A 16,505-nucleotide genomic window follows, 5' to 3' on the forward strand; every position below is an offset into this window, starting at 1 on the left:
ACAGAAGAGAAACCATTGAAGCTCTGAGACTTATTTGTAGTTTTTGTTATGCATGAGATGGAAAGTGTGGATTCCAACAAAATGTATTTTTTAAAATTTATTTTATAAAAAAACAATAAGAATAAAGAAAAAAGAGAAACAGAATGTAAAAGAAAAGAGAACATTGTCATGTACCCAACAGAACAACATTAGGAAGGATTCAAAATATATAAGAACAAATTGCCAGTTCGAGAAATTATATTATATATTAGTAAAAGAAATTATATCCATAAGTGTGCATCTTTTTTTTTTTAAACTTTCTTGTAAATTGTTCTCTGTGCTCATCTTTTTTCCACCCTTTCATTCCCTCCTTCCCACCAAGCAGGCTATAGTTAAGAAAGGATATATATATATATATATATATATATATATATATATATATATATATATATATATATGTTTATAGACACACACACACACACACACACACACACACACACACACACACAGAATCTCTCTTTCCACAAAACTTTCCTATTCCTGTTGACTCTTTGCTTTATTTCTCCTCCTTAATTTGCCTTGCTATTACTTAGTCTCCCCCACCCATGGATCCCTCCCTTGTCTTCTTCGCTCACCCTTTGCTTCCCCATCTACCCGTCCTTACCCCTTTATTTCTTTATGATTTTGGAGGGTACTATACCCTTCATGATATATATGTTTAACCCATTGCTGTTTGACCTGTTTAACCCATTCCTGATATGAGTAGGTTTTCAGAATTACAACACCTCCCCCATCTAATACCTCTTTGTCTATTTTTCCTCTGTACCTTATTTATATAATGTGATCTTTTCTTTTGAGCTATCCTATTATGGGTGGCAATCTTAAACATATGACATACATTTCCATGTTTAAAAAAAAAAAATCAAACAATTTGTCCATGTTGAGTTCCTTGAAATTGATCTTGATTTTTACATATTAAGTCTTCTATTAAATTCAGGTTTGGTTGATGGAAAGCCCTGAAAATCTTCAAGTTCCTTGCATGTCCTTTTCCCCCCTTATTCATTATTCTAGATAATTTTGCTGGATATGATATTTTTGGCTGCAGGGCTAGTTCTTTTGATTGTTGGTAGATGTGATTTCAGGACCGGCGGTCTTTTATTGTGGAGTCTTGTACAATTCTAATTGTAACTCCAGCACATTTGAATTGTTTTTTCCTTGTCTCTTGCAAAATTTTCTCTTTGATCTGGAGGATTTGACATTTGGTAATATTGTTCCAATCCAGAAAGGATTTCGTTGAGGTGCTGATCAGTCAATTTTTTTCTATTTCTACTTTCCCCTCATGTTCTATCACTTTAGGACAGTTTTCTTGGATTATTCTTGCATCATTATGCTTTTTTTTTTTTTGGATCACAACTTTTGGCACTCCAATTATCCTTACATATATCTCTTCTTGATCTATTCTCCTGATCTGTTGTTTTTCTTATAAGATGTTTCACATTCTGTTCAATTTTTTCATTCTTTATATTCTGTTTTGCAATTTCTTGGTCTCTCATAGCTTTACTGGCTTCTCCTTGCCCAATTTTAATTGTCAAAAAGTTATTTTGATCCTTGAAACTTTGTACCTCTTTTTTTAAGTTGGTCAACTTTTTTTTCATAATCTTCTTGTTTTTCTTGGATATTATTTATTTATTTATTTATTTTTTTTAGTTTTTCCTTAATGTCTCTCATTTGATTTTTAAATTCTTTTTTGAGTTCTTCTATAAATTCTCTCTGGGTAGGGAGCCATTTACTCTTTGCGGTAGAAAGTCTTTTTACTTCAATGTCCTCCTCTGAAGATGAACCCTGGTCTTCCCTGTTCCCATAGTAAGTTTCTATGGTGGGGTTCTTTATTCTTTGCAGGGTCATCTTTTTTTTTTTTTAAATAAGAGGCATTAGTATAAGCTTCTTTAATTCTGGGGTGGGGGGAATGGTGCCTCTAGCTTCACCTCAGCTTTCACCTCTGACTTGGCACTCCAAATCAAGAGCTTCCCCCTCCAGCAAGTGCCAGCAGCCATTAACATTCCTGTCCCACTACCTCTACACTCACTGGGTGCTGTCCCTGCAGCACAGCTGGGTCTAGTTAGGAGTCCTGATTAGAGGAGTTTGCCTCAGTCTTCCCTGACTCCACAATCTGTTAGGTGAAAGTTTCTGCTGAGGATTCAGCCATACCCAGCTAGCCTAGAGGTATTTGCATGAATTTAGGGTTATTCACATGGGGGCTTTCTTCTGATCTTCTGCAGTTCTGTCCTAAGCCTTCTTAATTTTCTCCGGGCCCTGAGGCACAAATTTATTCTATTTGTGGGGGAAATCTGAGAGAGCTTGAAATTTGCCAATTTACTCTGCTATCTTCCCAAAATCCTCCCTCCTGACAAAATATTTTAATGTGCTTGAAAGTACTGCAACCCTCTAATGTGTGGTTCTGTGGGTAGTCTGCTAGGCTTAGTCAAGGAGGATCTGAGTTCAAATCCAGCTTCCAACACTAGCTGTGTGACCCAAAGCAGGTCATTTTTAAACCTCTTACCTGCCTCCATTTCTTCACCTTTAAATTGAAGATAATAATACAATCTACTTTGCAAAATTGTTGTGAGTTTCAAGTGCTTAGCATGGTGCCTGCACAGAATATTTCCTATATAAATGTTAGTAATTGCTATTACATTGCTTTTTCAGACAAATATAATTCTTTGTCATTCACATTTTAAAAACAGTTATTTGAAATTATCCTTATATACCAAAGAAATGGTACCATGAAACTAGCATCTGTGTAGTTATATGGAAAAATCCCAACAGTTAATATTTTTAAGCAATTTTGGGAGAGTCTAGTGTGTTTGTATTGAATTTTTTTTTTTTTTTTTTTTTTTTTTTGGCGGGGAGGGAGATGTTATCAAATTGGGGAAACTTCTTTCATGTGCAGTTCCCCACTGCAATATCAACCTTGGCAAGTCTCATCCATAGGTGTTTCTCCTCCTCTCCCCTCCCCCCCAAGTCTTGACTTGCTTAAACATTTTAAGTATATCTGGATCAGTTGTCAATTGTAACATTCATATATTATGATATTTCTTGCTACATGAAATTGGTTAAAATTATTTTAGAAAAATAATTATTTATTTAAACTACAATGAAATTCCCTTATCTGTATATATATTTTTTAATTCATTGGGATCTGGGAGTCTAATAATATTTGAGAATTTTAATTAGTTAAATAAAAAAATTCTCCAATCCAGATTTTTTCAAAAATGTTTGTAATGGTACAAATGAAGAGAAATGAGTCCAAGTTATTACAGCCGTGACTGTGGCTATGTAGAAGAGTATGGGAGGTTATTAGATGTTTTAAGACAATTCATAGGATTCTTCTGATTTAACTTTTTAGTGTATAAGATTTCATGAATGCACTTGTGCCCACTTATTCAAAAAGTGGTAACTATGATAGTTGCAGCAGAGGAAATATTCTAGTTCGTGATTTGTAATTTTTTTTATTTCCATGTATATTGAACAGGAGTTAATAAAGATAGTAAATGATAAATCTTTAGGCAAAAATTCACATACACCCATGAGAGGTTTCTTGTTTGTATGTGGAGATGACTTGAACCCAGACTTTTGTCTCACTCAGCTCTTTATTCTTCATTTACTAATCAGATGTGGATTCTGCCTCTTAATGACCTCTCTCTCCACTCCGTCTGAATCTTAGGAATTTCTCATTTTGACTCTTCTCTCCCCTATCACATTCTATCTCTTTAGCTCATTGACCTGAGTCCCTGACATAGCTGTAAAGCAGCAGCCACCTGCCATCTAACTGTGCTTCCTGGCTGCCCTTCCTTCCCCCATCCCCAAGAACATCAGGGGAAAGCCAATTCCATGGACTGGGCTCAGCTCTAAACATCAGAACTGCATGTGCCCATGCTAACTTGTCCTGTTTCTGGCCATCCTTTCTCTCCTAGCAATGAGACGAGGATTTTTCCCCAGTGGTTGTTCAAGATTGTAAGTCTAAGAGATCACTGTGGAGCCGGAACTGGGCCATACTTTAATTGAAACTGGAAACTTGAGGGCCTTGACTGTTGTGCTCAAAGAGGAGGGATTGCCACTAATGCAGCTGGGTCTTCATTGTTGGAGTGAGTGGTTTGCTGGCTACCCTTGAGAATCTTGCTGATTTCATGCCCATTCATAACTCCTCTCTGACCCCAAAGTCTTGGAAGGTTTTCTTTGTGCCCACCCTTGCTTGAGATACCCTTTCTGGGCCATTCCCAGATTTTGAAGCCTTCTTTAAGAGTGCTTGGAGGCTTTTGCTCTTTCATATAGAAATTACCAGTGAAGACCCATACTGGTTTTCCCTGAATTGGCATTCCCATGTTGAATATAACAGGACCTTCTTCATGCCGGCTCTGCGTTCTGGAAGATTGGTCGATAGATTTTCTAGCAGCCAGCTTAAGAGGAGCTAGCAAGGATAGAAGTGATGGAGACCCTCTTAGGGGTTATTAAATGTAGCATTGAACTCAACACCTACCTCAGATGACAAACCTATTGAAGTTTACTTTCCCAATTTTACGTAAAGAACCTGATCTCAGTAGGTGGCAGAATGATAGCCCTTGTGGACACAGAATGAACAGATCCAACCCCTTATGGAGCCAGTGTGCTGATATTGTAGTTTTGTATTGTAGTTTTCTCAGTCCATTCTTTAGTGCAAGGAAAGGCCTAAAGTGGCAGAGACATAGCAGGATACTATGGGGAAGAGGGCCAGCTACAAGAAAAGTCAAATTCTTCCCTCAATTCTCACACAAATATAAAATCACTCTCTTCATTCCTTCCCTTCAACCTGGAACTATCAGAAATTACTTCCTCAGGCAACTTGGTTACACTTAATGTCCTCCAAATTTGGGGGCATGGCCAAAATGGGCACAAATTTGTCATGGTGGTCACTAGTAGTGGCTGTGTCCTGACCAGTACCAAGGTATGGAGCACATCACCCACTCATCCAGATTTTTACTTGTTCACGGGATCAAATGTTTCCCTCAGAATGTCGGGCATTTCTTTGTATAAACAAGCAGTTGGTCCCATTCCTTGAATGGCAAGGACCCATTTGCCAAACTGCTTCTGAAATCATCTCTATTGCCAGCAAGGTTGAAGAACTATAGTTCCCCTTTACTTCCATCTGCAGGATCAGGATCAAGAAAAACTTACAGAAAAATCTGTCATTTGAATACACCTGTCCTCCCTAGTGGGTCTCCTTGGACTGATTCAGTTCTTTGCCATTGTAACTGTTGTTCTGTATCAGGCAGTCCTCTTCCAGGAAGTGGAGAAAAGGAAGATGGGTTTTCATATGCATTAGAAATGGTATGGTTGTGGGGCAGCTAGATGGTGCAGTGGATAGAGCACCAGTCCTGAAGTCAGGAGGCCCTGAATTCAAGTCTGGTCTTAACACTTCCTAGCTGTGTGACCCTGGGCAAGTCACTTATCCCCAATTACCTCAGCAAAGAAAGAAAGAAAAACTGTGGATTGGGTGCAAGACTCTGAGCTCTTATGGGGGTTTTTTGTTTGTTTTAGGTTTGGTTTTTGGTTTTGTTTTGTTTTTGTTAAAAGCCTACTGGATTACTGGGAGGGAAATAATAGTGTATCTTGGGGACATACTAGTTTTCTCTCAGACACTGTCACCTGTTATAAACTGTCTCCTACCACTTGAGCCAGAAACACAGTTTCTAAGAGCACATAATATATGCAGACATAAGAACAGGATATGGATGGCCCCATGAAGGAGGCAGTTCTGTCTTGAGAATTGCCCATTGACCACAAAAAACTACCATCATTTTCTGTGATTTGCCAGTGTTAACTTGGACTTTTTGCCCCCGACTTTTCCTTTTATCTCATCTTCTCAAGTAACTAAAGGCTTGGGGGGTTATTTTGCTACTAAAGAGTCCTTTTAGAAATTAGAAAAGACCAGTTCGTCACAGCTCTGGTACTAGCAAACTTAGACCCACAAAATCCCTTTCTTGAGGAAGTGATGTATTTTTTCCACTAACTGGTACCTTCCTTGGCATTTTTCTGGTGTTTCATGCACTCTTCATAGAGGTTATTCAAACTGGGAAAAAGAATGTACATTTTTGGGGAAAGAATTGTTTATCCACGATCCCACTGTTTGAAATTTGACATCACAACAGTTCCCAAAGCCTGGAATAGCAATTCCAACAGATCAGAAGACTACCAGGAGCAGATAAGTTGGGATCTCTTCCAGCTTGTTTTCTCCAAGTGTTATGTGACTGGAATTGGAGACCAGACATTTGATGAAAGAAGCTGGGATATTTCTCTCTTATCTATGCTTTTGAAAGGTCTCAAGAACTCAAGTCATGCAACTCTGTGTCAATAATCTTACCTCAGTTTTGTGCTCGGCTAACAGCAGGCACCAGGCGCCCCCCCCCCCTCCCTTTTTTTTTTTTTTTTTTCCTTTTTTTTCAGAGTTCCACCATCTAGGCAAGAATGAACCTCCTGATAAGGGAGGGGGGAAGTGTTTGGGTGTCCTGTAATCTGAACTCTGCGTCCCTCAGGACTCAATTCATATGTTTCTGTAGTAACCCTCCATAGAGTGCTATGGGAATTCTGTGGTTCCATCTCCTTCATGGAAGTCAGGTAATGTAGTTATGGAATACTGGCCAAGAGAAAGTAGATAGTAGGGAAGCAACTAAAACTTTTGCTAATCACTAGAAGTTAGCAAGTAAGTGTCTCCTGGACAATGCCTGGACATTGGGCTAAGTTCCGGAGAGACAAAGACAGTACCTGATCTCTAGGGTCTTCTAACAGTGGTGATAAACAGCAGTAATCCTCTCAGGTCAAGCTGTTCTCTCTGTTGGAATATTGGCTTCCACATTTCTATATTGTTGATAGTGCATACTCTCACAAAAAGGTGTCTGCAATCTTTCTGCCTGTTTGTCCCAGATCCCGTCAATTGGATCTATCTTGTTTGGTACTTTTCTGGCTAAGAATCATCTCTTTATTTTCTGTTTCCTCTGATCTAGTCAGAGAACACAGGTCTCATACCAGAATCACACCTGCATGATGACTATCCCCAGCAATTGTGGTGGTGGTTAGAAGTTCTGGTGGTGAGGGTGCTCTTTTCTGTGCGGTTTTTTATAACCGAATGATTCTCTTCTCTACACTGAATATCCCATCGTATTCTGATGTTGACATTTTTTTTTTTTTTAGCCTTGGTTCTTTATCCTTAGGTACTGTCCCCCGGTGAGACCAGCAGTATATTGATTACCCGAGGGAGCCAAAGGTGGTGTTAGAACTTGGCTTACAAGCTAAGGCTGCTTATATCAGGTGGGGAGCTGTTTAACAAAAGGGAGTCTTTTCAAGTAGGAATTTGGGGTTTGCCTCAGTATATGGGATTTCTGAACTGATCATCCTTCAGAGATGTTAGCAGATAAATTGATAAGTCCCTTTTTTTAATTGAAGATTTTTATTTTCAAAACATATGCAAAGATAATTTTTCACCATTGACCCTTGCAAAATCTGGTGTTCCAATTTCCACCCTTCCTTTCACCCCCTTCTCCATCTAGGAGAGTAATCCAATATATGTTAAACATGGTCAAAATATATGTAAATCCAGTATAGGCATACATATTTTTAACAGTTATCTTGCTGCACAGGAAGAATCAAATCAAAAAGGAAAAACGTGAGAGAAAATTCAAGCAATCACAAAAGAAGGGGAAATGCTATGTTGTGTCCACTCGGTTCCCACAGTCCTCTCTCTAGGTGGAGATGATTCTCTTGAGTCCCTTCTTGATCAAGTGACTACTGCAATTCCCTTGCACTATTTACAGTCACTGAGTTTTCTCTTTGTCCTTGGTTCTTCATATGCTTACTGTTCCTGACTCACAGTACCCTTTGGACACATCATCTCCAGTATAGGTCAGTGGTCAGGATGAGTACCTAGGGTAGAAAAGTTGCAATTTCTCTATACTCTTTGGTTGTTTCTACTACATGGTAGGGACAAAGGACATATACTAGAAAGAGAGCATCTCTGTGAGCTGGTTTATGCCTTTTTGCCCCAGGTTTTAAGGCCATCTTTTATATCCACAAATCTTTGACTTTAGGCATTCATCACCTTTGTGGAAGAAAGAATGGTTTCCACTGCTGTGTAGTTTCTTTGTAGGCCAATAAGGTAACAGCTGTCTGGGGCTAAGTTTTCTACTACACACTGGACAAGGAGACCTCTAGTTTTGTGGGTTCAAATCAGCCAAGAGAAGGGCCCAATTGAGGAGGAGGTAGGACCTTGGTCTTGAAGTCAAGGAGCTAGGAAGGGTCATGCTGTATGAGCCCAGGCAAGTCATTCAATCTCTGTGCCAGCTCTCAGTCTATGATGGTAAGATCTATATTCTTTCCCTTTCACTTGGCACCACACTCTTAAAGCCTGAAATCAGGACCTTGTTAGGAAATTTTAATTCAGGCCTGCAGGCCCTGACTTGTGGATCTTCTCAGCTCATTGAATTGGCTTCCTTGTTGCTCTTGTCCACTTTCTGTGTTCCATCCACAGCTTAATACTAGCTACCTGAACTAAGCTTCCCAGGCTGGCAGTCCAGTCCCACTGTGGTGCTGGGCCACATGGGCCAGTAGAAATGGTTGGCAGTGCGCTAGTGGTGGTTGCAGCTTAGCGTTTCCGCAAAGGGGATCAGATTTTACATGTCAAGATGCAACTCTCAACCTTGTTCTCAGTCTGGAGTACTCATTTTGCTGATCTGGTAAATTACTTGAAGAGTCTTCATGCTGAATTAGCCTGGAGTCAATCATTTCTCCTGACAAAAATCTTGCTGTAGAATTTCCCCTGCTCATGTGACCAGAAATCCCTCTTCTGTTGTGTTGTAGGCAAGTTTCTTTTTATTCCCTGTCTTTCCAGAAAACAAAACTCCCACATGATAACACACAAAACATCTTCTCTCATTGGTTATGAGTTTAGAAATGTGTCTTGACAAAAAGACATGAGAATAAAGCCCTTTGAAGGCTCTGAGCAGCAGGAAGATGGTTGCCGTCGTTGTAGCAGGTTAGTAGTGGTGATCAGGAGAATCAGGAGAGGCGGGTCTGGGAACAAAAGAGGATGAGATTTCCTGGGGAATCCTGTGGTTTGGGCTGTGACGGTGCCCACCTCCCGGGGCACGGCACCCAACCACCCTGTCCTCACGTTCCCCCGTCTCTAAACCAGGGCTATGCGTGTCCTACCTGTTTGTTCAGGCAAATGCACCTGGCTGGCTTTGAAGATCTCTGTGTGTGTGATGTGGTGTTCCTGTATCTGAAGTTCAGAACATTGTGCTCTGCACAGCGTAGGCTCTGGAGACAGGACTGTTGAATTGAAATGCTCCTGCTTATTTTTTTTGGTGTGTGTGTGGGCTCTCTTTGTCAGGTATTTGCACTGTCTACACATCCTTATGGCTGTCGAGTCATTCAGAGGATCCTGGAGCACTGTCTTCCGGAACAGACGCTTCCCATCTTAGAGGAGCTTCACCAGCACACGGAGCAGCTCGTCCAGGTAGTGGAGAGTCCAGAAAAGTCAGTGGGTTGGCAAGCATCAGATCCAACTGTGACCTAGTAGTATGAGGATCTGCTTCAGAAAGATGAATTTGATCCTCCCTAATACCATTGGAAGTAGCTGCCCCTAATTTGAGAATGGTGTGGGCTGGCAATGGAGTAGTTCACTATAATTCTAGCTTCTTATCCTGACTCTGTCACCAAATAGTTCTTGGTCCTTGGGGAACACAGGGTCCTTTTTAATAAAGAGAGGTCTTATCTATCATATTGTCAAGAGGTCTGGAATGGGGGTTGCTGCTATGGGCTCTGCCACCAACTGCTGTGAGACTTTGTGCAAGTCACATTCTCTGTGTTCCCCTCTGTGATCCTGGGTTTTTTATTTTTATTTTTAAAATTTTTACATAAAACTTTTATTTTCAAAATACATGTATAGATAATTTTTAATGTCCACCTTTGCAAAAACCTTTTGTTAGAATTAATTTTTTCTCCCTCCCTTCTCCCCTCTCTCCCCCTTTCTCCCCCCCCCCCCCCCCCCCCCGGATGACAAGTAATCTAATACAATAAATAATACTTTGTGACAAGGAAAGGACTTCAAATTATTTTCAAGTACATAAGTTGCCATATAGATATTGTCTGCTCATTTCTGTAAATGAACTATTTCCCTCTTATATAACATCCAAGAGAAACATGTTGGTATCCTCAAAAGACTACATTTTTGAGTCTTCGACATAGTATGAATGATAAGTATTTTTATCCACTTTGTTTTCTCTTACATTGGGGTATTTTTTAAGGCCCTTTCTGGCCAGTTTTGATAGAGCACATTTAAGAAGAATATATATCTGAATAAAAAGATATTAGCTTAGCCTTTTAATTTTAAATTCTGGGAAGTCTGAAAGGAAGAAATCTGAATAAGGAAATATATAGGCTCTATGTTTTAAAAGTGCCTAGATCTAAAATAACACTTCTTCATGAACATCCTGAGGAATTAGGCCTTTTACTCTAAAACATCAAATTAGTGTCATATCATTTTCTCCATTTCTGTCATTCACATTTTCTCCAATCCTGTCATTACCTCGACCCTCCTACTCCTTCAACCTATTGCAAGTTATCAGACATTTTCAATGTCTTTTGTGAATAGAGTCGTATATCAAATGGGTTTGCTAAAGAAACCCCAAGTAGTGTATTTTAGCTTGTAGTGGCCTTTTATATCGAAATCATTCGCTAGCTCTAACAAAGTGGACCAAATTTATAAAGTCCTCTGAGTGCTTGGACATTTTGAAATTGTGTAGCTTTGTTCTTCAGCAGAACCATCTCAAACCTTCAGGAAGAAATTATGTTGATGAGACTTAAAGGAATTGTATAGAACCATGGAAATTAGTTTGAATGTAAGTTTGGTTCTTCTCTTTGTCATGTCAACAGGACCAGTATGGAAACTATGTAATCCAACATGTATTGGAGCATGGTCGTCCTGAGGATAAAAGCAAAATCGTAGCAGAAATAAGAGGGAATGTGCTTGTGTTAAGTCAGCACAAATTTGCAAGGTATGTACATGGTTTAGATCCTACAACAGCTGTATATTGTATAATCTGGACTTCAGGAGATGAGGAGATTAAATGAGGTTTTGGATAAAGGCACATGGAATAAACCATGTTGTTAATGAAAAAAAGTTCTATTCTTTGATGGGAAATCAAATGGCCTTGGGTTGGTTAAATGTTAAGTAAAGCCAGCCCTGTCCCTAATTCAGCCCCTTTCTTTGCATTTTTGAGCACTCAAACAGTTTTCCTTAGTTCTTGGGGAATCCATTTTTACATTCTAACATTCAAGGAACACCTGAAGGAAATGGGCCCAAAGTATCTAGAAGCTTCATTATTCCTCCAGCAGGAATTTCCAAACCCTTTCACCCCTTGGTGAATTCACATTTTTACTAGCTTTGAACTCATACAGTGAATGGTGTTTTACAAGTTCAGATGGAAATCCAATTGACTGAGTTGATTCATCTGTCCTGATTTTACATACTTGGTTTTCAAAAATGATTGCCAAAAACAAGGGAATCCTGGTACAATGTCTTTGCTGACCCTAGTGGGTGGTTAGTCCTTCATCTATCTTGTTTGAGCATTATCTGTCTATTGTCTTAATTAAATGCTTTGGAGTGATAAAAAAAAGCTTTTAGAGTGAGAAATACCCTTCTTTCCACATATCTAGTTAAATTCATTCTAGCCAGCGTGATTTAGGGTATTAAATCTCATAGATTAAAATTCATTGTTTCCATTTTAATTATGGGAATTGGTAGATGCTTGAGCTTCCCTTGTGCCTATTCTATATGCCTGCTCTTGGATAGATGAAACTCAAACTCATTCTTTTCAGTCAGAGGAATGGATCTGCCTTCTTCTCCTGACCAACTTCATATGTATTCTGCCTATCTTCGGGACCGGTATGGTCCCGACCATTTCACAAATGATGTAGAATGTGAAGGATCACTGACATTCAGATTTAGGATCCATAGTAGAACTAACTAAGTTATTTCCTAAGTTCTAGCAATAGAGGTGGTGGAACTGTCCCAGCTTCTATTCTTTTAGGGCGAGGTGTATAAATACTCAAATTAAATTGCTTTTTAAAAATAGCAACCTAATTCCTGGTGGAATTATACTATGGCTTGGAAGGAAAGAATAAATAAGCAACAATTTTCTGAATTCCAATAGAGTCGATGAGAAGCTTGACCACTAAATTTTATAAATTTGGCAGGACCAGTTTTATAAAGGACCAATTTTACATTGCAAACATCTGTTAGTATCATTTGAAAGAATGTTGGAGGAAACAGGATTTCCGTCTGAAAACATGAAGAGGCATCAAGAAGAAGAAGATTTAGGATTGTTTGGTTTTGGCTTTTCCTCAGATACCAGAATTAGGACGAAATTTTCAATACAGCAGGAATAGGAACTTTTTTGTTTTAATTTTTAATAATATAGCTTGCTTTAAAAATTCACTTTGATTTCTAAATATATCTCTTTACTCTCACTGACCCCGTTAGCCATCTTTTGGAACAAAGAATTAAAATGAAATATTAAAAAGCAGTTTAACAAGACTAACAGACACATCACTCATCTGCAAATCTATGCAGCCTTCTTTTACACATAGATATAAACTTCTGCAAAGGAGATAGGTCAGCCCTTTTTCTTATCTCAGTGCTCCCTTTTGTGAGGCATTTCTATTGTTCTAAGCAGAGTATATTTTATCTTATTGTTTTTTCTTCTCTCTACATCATGTTTTGTCTTCTTCACTTCTATATCTTTCATGTCGTTTCTTAATGTACATTTCTTAATAGGATTTTATACCATTCCTGTTACAATTTCTTTGGCCATTCTCTCAATGATAGACTTCTAGATAGTTTCCTTCTCTTTGTCACCATTGAATACACTTGTATTGGACCCTTATATCCTTGTCCTCTGAAGCTAGTTACGTGGCTGTTGGGTTTAAGGGCAGGGACCTTTTTCCCAGTTTGTGCTTTACAACTATGGAATGGGCATTCAGTAAGCACCTACTATATGCCAGATAGTGTGGATATAAAATAAAAAGTGAAAATTGCTCCAGATGCAGATGGGGGAGAATAACACAGCCACTTAAAAGTATATGCAGGGTATTCCAGAATTTCTCAGTGCTGTTATTAAGCTATTGAAAGCTTAATATTTCGAGGATTCCCTGTGCAAGGTAATTACACTATAAGTAGGGGAGAGTGGTACTAGCAGTTGAAAGAGATCAGGAAAGGCCTCATAGTAGGTTATCATTTGAAGTGAGTCTTATAGGGAAAGAAAAATTCTTAGAGGCTCAGGTGAGGATATGCGGTAGGCATGAGACTACCCTGGGCAGAGGTGGTATGTGAGCATCACCAAGGGTCCTGGCTTTGGCACCAGAAAGGCGGAAGAGGGCTAATAGATAATGAAAGTCATAGTTAGCAGAGGGTACATTGCAGTAGAATTTCATTTGATCTTAGCTTAAGGAACAGAGGAGTCACACTTTGCGTTTTAGTGATCTCTTTGGATTGAATAACATAAAAGCTAGAAGCAGGGAAACCAAGTCAAAATTTAATGCAATGTTCCCACAAGAGCCAGTGGCCCCTCAGGTCGGACATTGAGTGAATGCAAAAGTGTAAGGGAGGTAGAATCAAGACGGGGCAATTATCTGGATATAGGTGATCAGAGGGATAGCTTCAGGATCTCCATTTCAAAATGCCAATTAGGCAGTTGGTGATGCAGGACTGGAGCTTAGGAGAGACCTAAGGAGAGATATAGAGACCTGGGCAGTCTTTATAGAAATGGTAATTGAACCCAGGGGAATTGATGAGGTAATGAAGCAGAGGACGGGAATTACTGGATTGAGCAGGAAGGACTGTAAGAGAACGACTGTAAGAGAAACTCTTAAGATCCTTTTTACATAAGGTTTACTCTTATTAACATCAGCACTAAGAACAATAAGCATTTGTTGTATGCTTATAATACTCTGCTATGTGCTGGGGACACTGGGAGCATTAATGTAGCCAAACAGGTAGGAAAGAGTGTGCTAAGCATATGGTTTGTATGGTGTGGGAAGTGATGATGAAGCACTTAAAAATCTGTCATGAGACATATGTAGCTGTGCTGGGTTCATGGCAGCCTAGAGCAAGGCTTCTTCAGCTTTCTCCACATGCTATCCCTGAGAAATTTTTACCTGACCCTGTATATGTTGAATGCTTTAGAGTGATACAAAAATGCTTTTGGAACTCTTTCCACTTATCTAGTATTTCAGATTTTTTGTATCCAAGAAATATAGGTATGTAAAAGAGATACACAGATCAGACATTTACAGATAAATTATAATTTCATGACCCCTCCCCACCCCCCCACCCACCCCCGATGATACACATCAGCATGTGTATGCTGATGAATGTTTTAACAACTAACTCTCTCCTAAAAAATGTATACTCAGTAAACTAACCTATATTAGTAATTTTCTTCATCACCTTTTAAAGTTTAGACAGTCAACCAAATGGTAAATTAAGCCTTGCTTTATAGTATTTGCCGGTTACTGAAGTGTTAATGCTCACATCAAAATGGTCATTTCTTGAATTTGTAGAAGCCAGCTTCAACACACTCCTTTAATTCATTTTCTTTTATTTTGTTGTTCTTTCCCTCTTTACAATTATAGACATTATGTATATCTATACACAATATAGACTTTGTTTTTTCCATGGCTTTTCTTACTTTGTATCAATTCATTTAAGTCTTCCCTTTCTTCCATGCATTTATTATATTCATTGTTTCTTATTATAAATAATATTCTATTACATTCACCTAACAATTAGTTTACCTGAGATTTCTACTACAAAAAATGTTGCTTTAGGTATTTTTGTGGCCTTAAAAACAAAAAGCATTATCCTAAAGGTTGTAAATTTTAGTTTTTTTTTTTTTTTTTCAACATTAATCTGAAAGACATTCCAGATTGTTGGAATGATTCATAGTTTCATGCAACAATGTGTTATTGCACCTCTGTCTGCAACCCCTCCAACTTTATTTTTGTTCAGCCAAGATCTGTCACAATTCAATACACGAGATGTATTGACAAGAGTCAATCAAAACAGATCTCAACACTGGCCATGTCCAAAGAGTTTTGTCTGGTTCTGCATTCTGAGTCCTTTACCTCTTATCAGGAGTTTGGGTAGCATGTTTGATCATTGTTGTTCATTTATTTTGTAGTCATTTCTGTCCCATTTAGAATTTTCTTAACATACTGGAATGGTTTGCCATGTCCTCCAGATCATTTTACAGATGAGGAAACTGAGTCAAAAAGGGTTTAAGTGACTGGGGTCACACATCTAGTAAATATCTAAGGATGGATTTGGACTCAGGAGAGGAGTCTTCCTAACTGCAGACCTATGCTAAATCTATTGAATCTCCCAGCTGCTCAAGTTTCAGCTTTAGTCCTCTGAAACCCTGGTTGTCATTATGCTAGTAAAGAATTCAGCACAGTAGTATTTCAATTCATGTATACATATCTGTGGAGCCTGTTTTGCTTGGGAATGATTCTGCCCTTAATCCACCTTTCCTCTAATTCCTTCTAATACCTTCTTCCCTTTCTCTCCTGTTTCCCCGGTGAGTGAAGAGTGAGTGAGTGAGTGTGAGTGTGAGTGTGTGTGTGTGTATGTGTATGTTTCTCCTTCTTTTGACGAGTTCAGATAAAGATTCAAACATCAGTCACTTTCCCTCCTTCCTTATTTGTATAGATGTCTATTTGTACATCCTGATTATGTGCTTATGTGTTAGATTTTCCCTAACCTTCCTTCCTCCCTCCCTTCCTTTTTACCCTTCTCCCCATTCCTCTTCCCCTCTTTCCATTCTTTTCTTAAGATCATCAAGACATAACAGAACCACTCCCAGACCTTGTCTAATTGGAATCCCTCTATGACCCCTGATGATGATAGGGTTAAGAAGGGACACATGTTTCATCTCCTCATATTTGAATGTAAGCAGTTTATCCTTACTTAGTCCTTTATCGTTGTTTATTTGTGTTTATCTTTTTGTATTTCTCTTGACTCCTATGTTTGTATTTCATATTTTTTCTACAGCTTGAGTAGTTTTTTCAGGAATGCTTGAAACTTCTTTATTTTATTAAGGACCAATTTTTCCCACCATAGCATTATACTCAGTTTTGATAGGTAAGATATTCTTGACCATAAGCCCCATAGCCTTTGCCATCTCGAATATCATATTCCAATTTCTCCACTCCTTCTTAGAGTGAATAGTAAATTTTATGTGGACTTGACTTTGGCTCCTTAGTACTTGAATTCTTTCTTTCTGCTTGCTTTATTTCTTCTTTGATCTAAAAGCTCTGAATTTTGACTATGATGTTCCAGGGAATTTTCATCATGACTTCTTTTAGGAGGTGCTTGATGAATTTTTCCTGTTTTTACTTTGCCTCCTACTTCAAAGAATTCAGAGGCATTTACTCTTAAG

At 38.7% G+C, this 16,505-nt stretch overlaps 1 protein-coding gene across 18 annotated transcripts in view; it reads left to right on the plus strand.

The window, feature by feature from the left end:
• The window catches only part of PUM1 (pumilio RNA binding family member 1), a 169,758-nt gene that overhangs the window by 141,711 nt on the left and 11,542 nt on the right, over positions 1-16,505 (plus strand). For all 18 annotated transcript variants that reach the window (XM_031962381.1, XM_031962387.1, XM_031962388.1 and 15 more), the window contains 2 exons: positions 9,398-9,523; positions 10,942-11,063. In XM_031962381.1, the coding sequence (XP_031818241.1) occupies positions 9,398-9,523; positions 10,942-11,063 (248 nt within the window). The remainder of the gene's footprint in view (positions 1-9,397; positions 9,524-10,941; positions 11,064-16,505) is intronic.

The sequence above is a fragment of the Sarcophilus harrisii genome, chromosome 3 (genome assembly GCF_902635505.1).
Source record: "Sarcophilus harrisii chromosome 3, mSarHar1.11, whole genome shotgun sequence".
NCBI lineage: Eukaryota > Metazoa > Chordata > Mammalia > Dasyuromorphia > Dasyuridae > Sarcophilus > Sarcophilus harrisii.